Raw genomic sequence first — 12,273 nt, 5'->3', positions numbered from 1 at the left:
TGATTTTTTATTTTATTTTATACGATTTTTGCTAGAGAAATAATGTACAGAGAATTACTACTAAAGAGGATCCAAATTCTGATGTAAGATGGTATGTGCCATGAATATATGAAACATTATATAAACATTTTTCTGTATAGATTAAATTAGATTGAAGGAATTTAAAGGGGTAAATGTATAGAACATATGAAAAAGAAAAGTGTCTCCACCATTAATTGAATTAAAGTATTTCGTAAATTGATCGTGAATACATTCTTACTTTACATTTTTACCTCTTTTTTATAATCAGAATAATATTCGATTGCTTTCTTCGAATATTATTATTGTCCGATTCTTTCTGCGGCAGTAACACTTATCTTACTCTCATAATCATACCCACCCATCACACCTCTGTTTCTTATCTGCGTCTCTCTCTTCCTCCAAGAAAAAAGGAGGATAACTAAAATTTGATTTTAACTTTTTTTCCATGACTACATGATGATATCCTAATTACGATTACATCATATGACAAGTTTGAAGATAGAAAGGACAAGGTAATTAAGAAAAATCAAAGAACACTTGGCAATCTCAGAAAACCGATGCGTGGCTTACCTTCTCCTTACATAAACGACGCATGTTGTCACACAACACCAAACCATCACCCAGAAAAATTAAACCAACCATACTACACCAGACACTCCTCCTAACCTTCAATAATTCTCTTCTCACCCTTATAAAAAGAAACTCATTTTAACTCAGACTTTGCATTTCACCTTATCTATCTATCTTTTCTAACATGGCTGCTGGGACTGGACTCTTTGCAGAGATTTTGGATGGAGATGTGTACAAGTACTATGCTGATGGAGAATGGAAGAAATCTGCTTCTGGGAAAAGTGTTGCCATCATCAACCCCACTACCAGAAAGACTCAATACAAAGTTCAAGGTAAATTAACCGTTAAATATGTCAAATGTTGATTAGCACTTGGCACATCATTAATTTCCTTTTAATTTGAAGCCCTTTATTCCAGTTCCTTTCTATGTTTTTAGAGTGCATGTTACCGGAAGCTTGAGAATTCTAGTTAGCATTTGCTGGATTTTCTATGCATGTAGATCGATATTAGTTAAAATTATTGACAAAACAATTTATATGTAATTTTCAAAAAAATTGTTACTAAAATTTGTGACCTCAGAATTAGTGAGGAAAAAGCAATTTTTGTCACTAAATTTGGTCACTAATTCATGGAGTTTTAGAGCTTAAGTTATTGTTTTGTTTAACCAAAAACTAGAGCATGCAAGGTTGTCCTTTTTGTTTTGTTTACAATAACAGCAGATAAGTGTGTCCGATAAGCTCTAAAAATGATGGGCATGCAGCTTGTTCACAAGAGGAGGTTAACAAGGTCATGGACTTGGCAAAATCTGCCCAAAAGTTATGGGCAAAGACCCCACTATGGAAACGTGCTGAACTTCTTCACAAGGCAGCTGCTATCCTTAAAGAGCACAAAGCACCAATTGCAGAGTGCCTGGTGAAAGAAATAGCAAAGCCAGCCAAAGATGCTGTTACAGAGGTACATATTGTGTCGCGGGTTATGTGAAACAAGCTAAATTATTGTCCAGGACTATTATTTTGAATGATGAAGATAACTAACTTTTTTTTTTTTCCCTTGAAGGTTGTAAGATCTGGGGATCTGGTTTCTTATACTGCTGAAGAAGGTGTAAGGATTCTGGGAGAGGGAAAGTTCTTGGTGTCGGATAGCTTTCCTGGAAATGAAAGGACGAAATATTGCCTCACATCCAAGGTTTATTTCAACACTTGTTTACTATGAAAATTACTTAACTTCACAAGTTAAAATTCATTTATAACTGGCTTGTCACATTTTTTTGTTGTAAAATATACATTTTAACATAAAACGTTTTGTTAAGCGTGAATTTCAGGACTGGAATTGGGTAAAAGAATTCTCACATTTAGGGGAAGGGGGGTGGGGGTTGATGGGGCCGAGACTTTAATTTATAAGCAAAAAGACCCATGAAGAAGGGGTGCTTCAAAGAAATGGTATGGAAGCAATAAATAGTAATATCAAAGATAGAAGGAATGCTTTCCTATAGTCTTGTATAGCATGTACTGGTGGAGAAAGGACAAAAATAATCAGTATTTCAAGGATAAATACACTTTATCCTTTAAAATGTACTAGAGGAATTAAATTCTTGTTCACCTACGAAGTTCTCTACTTCTAGTTCAAGATTTTCCTTAATGAAGGGTTTTGCTTTTGGTGCACATTTTGATTAACTGGTGTCTGGTGTCAACGCTTAAGAATAATTTAAAATAAGGGAGATAAAGTTATAAGTATAACAAGTCCAAACATCAAGGGAGGTCAATGTAGTTAGTTCTTATGACACAAATAAAACAGTCCCTTCTTGCTGGACGGTGGACACCATAGATCATAATAATTCTAGATATTCAGTCAATCCAGAAATTTATTATGGAAAAGTTCTTCAGTCATTCCAGAACAGACAGTCAGCTACATCTGGAAAATCAATATTTTATTAAGTCACAATTACAAACAGACACAATATCAAAACCCTGAGTTCATAAAGTAGTGTAATCTCTCCATCACATTCCATTATCTAAGTAACTTCTAATGACTAGCATATTAAATGATCACGATGAGGTAAGTTGACAGATGTTAACATGTTTTTTAGATTTGGGTTTTGATATGATCTAAGAAAGTTTCATTTGATTTTCAGATTCCACTTGGAGTGATTTTAGCCATTCCACCTTTTAACTATCCCGTCAATCTTGCTGTTTCCAAAATTGCTCCTGCGCTGATTGCTGGAAACTCCATTGTGCTCAAGCCTCCAACTCAGGTAATTATATCCTTCATTGTGGAACTCTTCAAAATCAAAGGCACTACACGTTAGATCCACACTCTTATAGTAACAATTAGCTCATGTCATAAAAGTGCTAGCATATGTGTGCTGCAATTAAAGAAACCACAACAACAATTATTCCATTTCAGGAACTTTATGTCCTATAATTTCTTCCCTTCTTTTCTTTATTACTCTTTCTAAATGTTGGTTTAATGATGCATTTCAGGGAGCTGTTTCTGCTCTTCATATGGTTCACTGCTTTCACTTGGCTGGTTTTCCCAAAGGCCTAATCAACTGTGTCACTGGCAAAGGCTCAGAAATTGGTGACTTCCTTACAATGCATCCAGGAGTGAACTGTATAAGGTGACTATTTGTTCCTTCTAAATGATATGATAGGATGTTGCCACACATCCTCAATTTCCCATGTGCTAGTAATTTTTCCTCTACTGACTTGTCACAATGCTGTTGGTCAGCTTTACTGGTGGTGATACTGGCATTGCAATTTCAAAGAAGGCAGGCATGATTCCTCTGCAAATGGAGTTGGGAGGAAAAGATGCCTGCATTGTACTTGAAGATGCTGACCTGGATTTGGTTGCTGCAAACATTATAAAGGGAGGTTTTTCATACAGGTAATGGCACATCAGAATTAGTACTTATGAGGCAAGGTTTCCTTTTCTGCATTGATTTGACAGAACTGCCTACCAATATTAAGATAGACAATTAGACATCCTCCACACTTTGCATGCATTCTTGCTCTTTCTGTGAAATAAACAGTTTGTGAGATATTGCAACTCACATCAGATAATTTTACCATACAAGATGAATGTTGCTTGGTTAGAATTTATATAGATCTAGAAACTAAGTAAATATACTTCCATTTCAGCTTCATGTGCTTCTTTACATAATGGATACTTACTTGAATTATAATTCTTATTTTTTTTTCAACAAAAGTGGTCAGAGATGCACTGCTGTTAAGGTTGTCCTGGTAATGGAGTCCGCTGCTGATGCTTTGGTTGAGAAAGTGAAGGCTAAGGTGGCAAAACTAACTGTTGGACCACCAGAGGATGACTGTGATATCACCCCGGTTGTGTCAGAATCATCCGCCAATTTCATTGAAGGCCTGGTCTTGGATGCTAAGGAGAAAGGAGCAACATTCTGTCAGGAGTACAAAAGAGAAGGCAATCTCATTTGGCCTTTGCTACTGGACAATGTTAGGCCAGACATGAGAATTGCATGGGAAGAGCCATTTGGACCGGTTTTACCAGTAATTAGGATCAATTCAGTTGAAGAAGGAATCCATCATTGTAATGCTAGCAACTTTGGACTTCAGGTAAAATGAAATTATAGCCCTCAAGCTTGCACATTTACTTACCCTTTAAAAAAGTATACAATGCTTTCTTATAATAGAAGTAATTTGTATCAACACACTGAACTTGTGTAGGGATGTGTCTTCACAAAGGATGTCAACAAAGCAATAATGATCAGTGATGCAATGGAAACGGGAACAGTTCAGATAAATTCTGCCCCAGCTCGTGGGCCAGATCATTTTCCCTTTCAGGTGAACCTACCCTAAAACCAACGAAATTCTGCTATTTCCAAGACTTGGAAACGAACCAAAACCATTTTTTTATGTACAATGGTCGCACTGAGGATCAAAGTAACAAAAAACATTTATTTCTATATCACCAATCTATTATTAACAAATACTTTGCTGACAGGGTATAAAGGACAGTGGCATTGGATCTCAAGGGATTACCAACAGCATAAACATGATGACCAAGGTCAAAACGACTGTGATCAACTTACCCAGCCCTTCCTATACTATGGGCTAGTAGTGTAATACACACATGCATGGGGGAACATCATTATATAGCATGTTCCATAAATCATAGTGAACGTACAACCGTGTGAGTTCAGCATTGCATTGTCTTTTGCAGCTGGGAATCACAGAGATGAATAACGAGTTTGATTGATATGTCGCATAGCTACTTCATATGTGACTACTTGTTGTACTCGTATTTAGGATGATATGAAACTGAATTTTATCTTGTGCCTTATCATTAAGGAATATCATTGTGTTCCAATTAAATTGAATGTCAAATCAATGAAATGAGGGGGAAAAACATTGGCTTCTGTTTCCATTTCGTCCTCTTAACCTTTTTTTTACAATACCTTGAATCCCATTTCTGCTGAGCACAAAATAGTGCCATCGTCTACGTTCAAGACATTAGGCTCTGGGAACCGCATCCCTCTAAATATCACTTTTTATCCTCTTAACTAGAAAATTAAATAGTTAAATCATGACATTTAGAGAGTAAATAGAAAATAAAATAAAAGGTTAAATAGAAGACGAGTAAAGAAATCATTTGACAAAAAAATATTTTATAGAAAACTCTTTTGAAAAGGTTAAAAATAAGAGACTAAGGCATCTTCATTGGCAGAACTCATTTTAAGTTCTTAACTCACTTTTTTTGGGTCTCACTTAACTTATATTTAGTATGTCCTTAAATGTTATTTTCTCTCTGTTTTTTTAATAAATTAAAATTTGAGTTCTTCCATAGAAATTGTTCTTACATGTAGAGGACAACATGGAGCACTCCAATAGTAACACATTGGAAGAAACGGTTCTTATGTTAAGAACCAGCCACAGCTGGAAATGGTCTAAATAAAATAATTTATAACTTTTCTAAGGATAAAAGCTTGATTAAACCAATAAAAAATAACTTTCATTTTTTAATACGAATGCTTGAGGAGTAAGCATCAAGATCTTTAAATTAGAGTAGATTATAGGAGACGCGAGATACGTATAAAATTCACACTATTTTTCTTCTATTTCTCTCCTTATCTCCTCTGTTTTTCTCCTACCAAACGGAGGTAGTGATACCAATGGATTTAGTTTTATCTCTTAATTAATATCTGATCCTGGCAGATATATTTATTTATCTGTTTTCTAAAACATGATAATTATCTGCCTGAAGTCAAGACAACCATGCATCAAATAATTAAAGTTTGGATGAATAAGAAAACGGTCTTTCTAGGTATTGTGGGCCGGGATTGAGCCCAATACATATATATAGAATAATTATAAACAAGCACAAATTAACTTTGGCGCATATTAATTTTAATTTAGAATATTATTAAAACAAACTGTATTTAGTATTTGTAAATCTAGGTTTTTCGTTTAAATTATTTGATGAAACAATCAATCATTATTTTAAATATACTAATTTAATTAGAAAAGTAGCTGCAATTACGTAATACACACACATGCTAACATAAATAACTGAAGGTAGATATAAAATTGACTTAGTGTGTGTTTGATGATAAAGAAAAAGGAAAAGAAAATTTAAAATTTTGTGTGAGTCACACACCTATTTCTCTTTGCTTTAATTTAAATATTTCTTCATATTTCTCTTTTTTTTTTTTTTTCTTCCACACAATCAAACTCATCCTTAATGTGGAAGGAAGTAGAAAGGGAGATGTTGTAGGTTTGAATTCTTTCACTAATAAAAAATAATAATTAACAACTAATATTTATTAATAAAAAAATATAAATAATTAAAGATAACAAAAATGAAGTGTGATTAAAACACACGAATTCAATATCAGTTTTTAAAATTATTGAAAGTATAACACTTGTTTTGTAGTGCTGAAGAAAAGATTGAAAGTATAAACTTGATTAGTTAAGACACGTGTAGAAAAGAAAATTTAAGAATATCCTAATCTTTATTAACATTGTAATTTTCAAATGAAGCAAAATTCCAAGGGTTGGCCTAGTAGTTTATTAGGATAACATCATAATATACAGGTATAGCTTAAGGAACAGATTAAAAAGGTCCCTAACTCTGTAGCTATGACTATTAATAATTAGAAAGTACGTAGTCTTTGAATGATTAAACTTAAAAACAAAACTCAATAAATATCAAAAGTTTTCCATAACATAATAAGTGGAGATTGAGGTGTAAAGAGAGTCCTATCACCTGAAGGGATTTGGGGATTTGATTGCTACAGAACAAGGACATATACTTACATCTTTTGCCGTTACCAAGCTAGCTTTAATAAAGCTTTATTCATTTGTCTAGTCTAAGCAAAACTTCATCCCCCGATTTCTTCTATACACAACATATCAACATTATGTATGTTTTCGAGTTTCTATTGTCTCCCTTAAGATTACGAATAATAAGTTGTACCCATTTAGTTTCGTTCAATCATTGTCCCAGCATTTAGCGACATAAGTTTAAGTGTAGTCACCATCTTTTACACTCTTGATTTCCCAAAGAACTAAGAATATAATCAATGAGGCGTTATTCTTCTTCTCATCTGTATGATGAGAGATATTTATTAAGATCTATCAGCAAGATGATATAGCTATTTAACTTTCTCAATGTGTGGGTTTCGGTCCTGATCATGGTACAAAAGTAGAATGGTAGGATTTGATCATTAATTTGCAAATTTAAGTAATATTAGAGAGAAGTTTATACACTATGAAGCGATTTGAATTTTATTGACATCACCTTATGACCATTGGGATTACAAGTTTTTTATGTAACAATTTACTTTGATCTTATTGTATTTTTATCATCAAACATCTCATCATACGCGCGTGTGTTTTTCTTTCAAAGTATCTATCTTAATATATAACGTTTGGACAAAAGAAACAAAAATATTTTTTTTTTAAAAGATGACAGGACTAAAAATATCATTTTATATTTGGAGAAAAAAACTTATATTTGAAGAATAAAAAAATATATTTTAAACAGAAAAATTAATAAAGATATAGCATATGAACTAATTTTGGAGTTTTTTTAGTTTAAAAATTATATTTATTTTACCATTAAATATAATAAAATTTATATTGATTATTCATTAAAATATTATCTTTGAAGAAAATTGTAAAAATTTCAAAATTAACAAAAAAAATAAAATTACAGATTTTTTCTTTCTTTCAAAACTTGAGTCCCAAGTCCGAAATCCGTAATCGCAACCGAAGCGATACACTTGGCATGAGTAAATCCAGGTGTGAGAAGCTCGTGGGGAAGATGGGACGTTTTTTGGGGTTTTGCGGATGAAAAAGATATAGAATAAAAAATGAGTTAAAGCATAAAGAAGTAGTAGTAATAAGTTAATCTTGAGGTATTTTTCAGCAAAGAATAGAAAAGCATATTAAAACGAAAGAGACTCTTCTCTTGCACTGGTGTTCATTATCTATCTCTCTGCTCTCATCACATCTCATGCAACCTTGTAGCAGAGAAATGCAAGGCCCTAACACTACTAACTCTCTCTTCAACAACAATACTACCTGTAGTAATCAGCCGCAGATCCACTTCGACACCACTTCCAACGACGATTTCCTCAAGCAAATGCTTTCCAACCTCCCTTCTTCTTCATGGACCCTCGACCAAACCACACCCGATAATAACGTCGTTTTCCCCTACGACGTCGAACACGCCAACTTGGCCTCCAAGTTTCGCAACCACCAGATCACCACCGACAACGACAAGGCCTCCGCTCTCATGCTCCACCACCACCTCCTCCTCTCCTCCTCCGCCGCTGCCGCCAACTCCCAACTCCTCCACATGCCCTTTGACTCCTCCGCGCCAAACGACGTCGTTGACGCCCCCTCCTTCAAATCTCTCACTCCCGTCGGTTGCTTTACCCCCCCCCCCCCCCCCACACCACAATACTCGTATATATAATATACTTTCTGATGGCATTGACGTAATTTCACCCTTCCTTTTTTTATTTCGCAGAACGGTGAGCCTGCTTCCGTTCAAGCTCTCTACAACGGCTTCTCTGGATCTCTTCAACCCAATAATCAAACTCACCATTTTCAACAACACCCTCAGCCTCAGGTTCAGGTTCAGGTTCTTTTCTATTAATTAATTTTTTTTTAAAAAAAAATACTAATTGTTATGTTGTGAATCTTGTGATTTTGATTTATTGAAATTCAAGGGGCAGAGTTTTGGAGCTTCGGCTCCGGCTAACGGTGGCGGTTCGGGTCAGCCGAAGCAGAGGGTTAGAGCCAGGAGAGGACAAGCCACGGACCCACACAGCATCGCCGAAAGGGTACGTTTCTCTTTCTCACTTCGTAAAAACGTGTTTGACCCATCAGTAATTTCAAGTGTCTTATTCCTTGTAACGACATACTTTTCTATGCGTACATTTTTTCAGAGACAATGCGATCGTCCGTTGCTGACACAATTCTCTTTTCATTTTTTGTTAACTTATAAGAAGATAAATAAGTGGAAACGTCTTAATAGGACAGAATCGCTTTGTTTGTTTGTTTGTTTTTTCTATCTTTTTACGTTTCTTGTTATTAAGTTGATCTGGAATATTGTTGTGTGGCAGTTACGGAGGGAGAGAATCGCAGAGCGAATGAAGGCCCTACAAGAACTAGTTCCTAATGCCAACAAGGTAAACAATCAATGGATACTCAATTATGTTGTCTTTGGTTCATTATATTAGAGTAATCTTAATATTACTAGTAGTATTGTATAATTTAAAAATTGAACTTATGACTATTATTCATAACTCGATCATCGGTTATGAATAAATAAAGCACTTTCCAACGCAGTAGTTTTGGTATGTAGTGTAGCGGCAATACCCTCTTACATCATTCCCATCATATCTTTCCGTGCGTACCTGAAATATGAAGCTGGAAACCACTAAAGGTTAATTTGGTCCTTCAAACAAGTGGGATTTGATTTGTAGAATTGTTCTTATCTGTGAAGAAAACTGAGGGGACAGATTAGGCACAACACATAATATAGTACTACTATGCACCATACAAATTGTATTGGATCAATCCTTAGTAAAAAAGAGTATATTAGTCATGCACTATCTCTTTATAGTACAATCCTTTCTCTGATTTTTTTTTTATCATATGAACCATCTTATTCAACATCTATCTCTCTTTTAGTATTAAAAATACACAAACAAATACAATTTCTTCCATTGTTAAAATATGTGTTCATTGGGTTGGCTCGTGGATTGACAGACTGACAAGGCCTCCATGCTGGATGAGATCATCGATTATGTGAAGTTCCTACAGCTCCAAGTCAAGGTGATCATTCCCCTTTGTTTCTACAAATTTTTTTAATAAATAAAAGATTGAGGATAAAAATATGAATAAAAAGAAGTACTAGTACCATAATAATTTCATGTGATCATAATATGCATTTTTATTAAAAATATTTTTCAATTTTTTTGTCATACTTCTATTTCCTTCTTTTTTTAATTTTTATTTCAATGAATTAGTAGTATATTTCTTTTTCTTTGTCTCGATATATTTCAATTGAAGGAAACAAGAAAGTTGATAAAATAATTAGATTATTAATGTTTTTAATGAAAAATAAATATACAACTTTACAAATTAAAGTTGGCTGGATGTTCCGTGAGTTACTGTGAAGAAACTGTTCATCCAGCAAAATTTAGATGGTCAAAGTTTTTTTTAAAAATATGTAAACATAACTATAATTTTTTTTAAGGAATCTCTACATAACTAGAATGACATTTACTAGTTTAATAATACTACATATGTGTAGAATCTTAAACAATAATTATTTGAAACCGATGAACGATTTCGTGATTTGATATCATATCTCTCGCAAGCAATAAGTAATTCATTTAATTTTACAAATTCATTATTCATAGTTAAACAACTGGAATTTAGTTATGGAGCTCTGATCTTAAAATTCCAGTTGCTATGGCTGCCTTCTGTTTTTTAAATTAATTTCGTTGCCTGCATAAATTGATTACAGGTTTTAAGCATGAGCAGATTGGGCGGTGCAGCAGCTGTGGCACCCCTTGTTGCTGAGGTATATTACACTATATTTTTCAACTTCAATACCATGATATGATAGTTTCAACAACTTTAGCAAAAGAAAAACGATAAAAATGCTAAAATGGCGAGGGTTTTTTTCCCCTCATCGCTGTTTTATTTTTCAAAAAGAAAACCTTGCATTGAGGAAAAATTTTAAATGCAAGATTTCAAAAATAATTTTATTTTTCCCCTCAGTATTCCTCTTTGTGAATCAGGGAATTGTTAAAGTTTTTTTGCGTTCTTCATTTATGAGAAAGATTTGGGCATCCGAAGCAAAAAAGAGGAGACAAGAAATTGAGGAAGATAATAATAATAAAAAAAACATGTTGGGAATTCCATAAGAAGAAATAGAAGGGCGCAGCACCCATCAAAGATTGTCGGAGAGAGTAGTCTAGTCTAGTTTTCTGGCACGGTCACACCTACTTTTTTGTTGTCTTTGGCTTATTATCCATCCATCAATCAATCAATTCCGAAATTCTCAATCAGCACAAAACGACAATCCAAAAGCAGCACGCGTGGCCACTTTCTGAGATTCCTCTCTCTCTTCTAACGCTGTAACATGACATGGTGTTTGTTTTGCATTGCAGGGTGGCGGTGACTGCATCCAAGCCAAACGCAGCAACTCAAACGACAGCCTCGCCATGACGGAGCAACAGGTGGCGAAGCTGATGGAGGAAGACATGGGTTCCGCCATGCAGTACTTGCAGGGCAAGGGTCTATGCCTGATGCCTATTTCGCTCGCCAGCGCAATCTCCAAAGCCACGTGTCACCCCTTCATCAACGGTGATGGGCCCTCCTCTCCCCGAATGTCCGCGCTCACTCTGGCTAACGCCGTCGTCAAAGACGCGGCCTCCGTTTCCAAGTCCTGATTATCACGCCGTTACCGTCAATGAAGAACCTGAACATAGCAAGTCACGTGGAGTCTAGGAAGCGGGTGGCTTCACTGCACGACGTCGTATTTACCTTGACTTTTGCAGACGCTAACTTTCATGCTTCAACCAATCCAATCACAAATTTCGGAGTTTCCCATTCCTCTATCTCATTTCTGTTTTTTTTTTTTGTCTTTTCCTTTCTTTTCTTTTCGCAACGAGTTTTGTTATTTCTTTTTCTTTTTTTACATTTATGTTACTTTTTCTTTAGCTTATCCCGTTCGACAGTCCAACATTTGCCTTATCTTTTGGTTAAGAGAAAGAAAACAATCTAATGTTTTATCTTATTTAATTGGAAAAATATTTAAAAAATAAAAAATCTTTAATCTTTAAATTATTTTTTCTTTTCTTTTATTTTCTCCCGTCTAAAAATGTAGTAGTATTGTATAGTAATAAGACTTTTGTTTCCTTTTTTCTGTTTACCTGTAACTAATTTTGTAGGCGTTATTATATAATTTAATTAGAGTCAACGTCTTACTGTAATTTAATAATTAGAGAATAATCACAGAACAAACGAACTTCTTTTTTGCAAAAGGATTGGCAGCTTTAATTGATTACTTTGTTATATTTCAACGTTATGTAATGAAAGATGGATTTTTTTTTATGTACATTTTATATATTTTTTACATAATCGAAAGCTAATTGCTTCGTGTTTTGGGCTTGGGATTTTGATGTTT

General features: G+C 34.4%; 2 protein-coding genes across 6 annotated transcripts; both read left to right on the top strand.

Moving 5' to 3' along the window:
* Positions 1–520: 520 nt before the first annotated feature.
* Positions 521–4,986, top strand: ALDH11A2 (aldehyde dehydrogenase 11A2). Its single transcript, XM_003549502.4, has 9 exons — positions 521–923; positions 1,352–1,545; positions 1,648–1,776; positions 2,723–2,842; positions 3,072–3,208; positions 3,319–3,474; positions 3,797–4,175; positions 4,287–4,403; positions 4,564–4,986. The coding sequence occupies exons 1-9, from the start codon at positions 776–778 to the stop codon at positions 4,675–4,677; spliced, it is 1,494 nt and encodes a 497-aa protein (XP_003549550.1). The 5' UTR covers positions 521–775; the 3' UTR covers positions 4,678–4,986.
* A 2,987-nt stretch (positions 4,987–7,973) lies between these two features.
* On the top strand, positions 7,974–11,933 carry LOC100801457 (bHLH transcription factor RHL1). Of its 5 annotated transcripts, none has more exons than XM_006600491.4 (7): positions 7,974–8,487; positions 8,596–8,697; positions 8,804–8,911; positions 9,194–9,259; positions 9,843–9,908; positions 10,606–10,662; positions 11,255–11,933. In XM_006600491.4, the coding sequence occupies exons 1-7, from the start codon at positions 8,077–8,079 to the stop codon at positions 11,534–11,536; spliced, it is 1,092 nt and encodes a 363-aa protein (XP_006600554.1). In that variant the 5' UTR covers positions 7,974–8,076; the 3' UTR covers positions 11,537–11,933. The 5 variants fall into 5 exon arrangements, with proteins under 5 accessions (XP_006600554.1, XP_006600553.1, XP_006600551.1 ...); XM_006600490.4 differs by having other exon boundaries at positions 8,596–8,703; XM_006600488.4 differs by having other exon boundaries at positions 8,596–8,703; positions 8,798–8,911.
* The last annotated feature ends 340 nt before the right edge of the window (positions 11,934–12,273 follow it).

The sequence above is a fragment of the Glycine max genome, chromosome 17 (assembly GCF_000004515.6).
Source record: "Glycine max cultivar Williams 82 chromosome 17, Glycine_max_v4.0, whole genome shotgun sequence".
Classification (NCBI taxonomy): Eukaryota; Viridiplantae; Streptophyta; class Magnoliopsida; order Fabales; family Fabaceae; genus Glycine; species Glycine max.
This window is presented reverse-complemented; position numbering and strand designations above follow the sequence as displayed.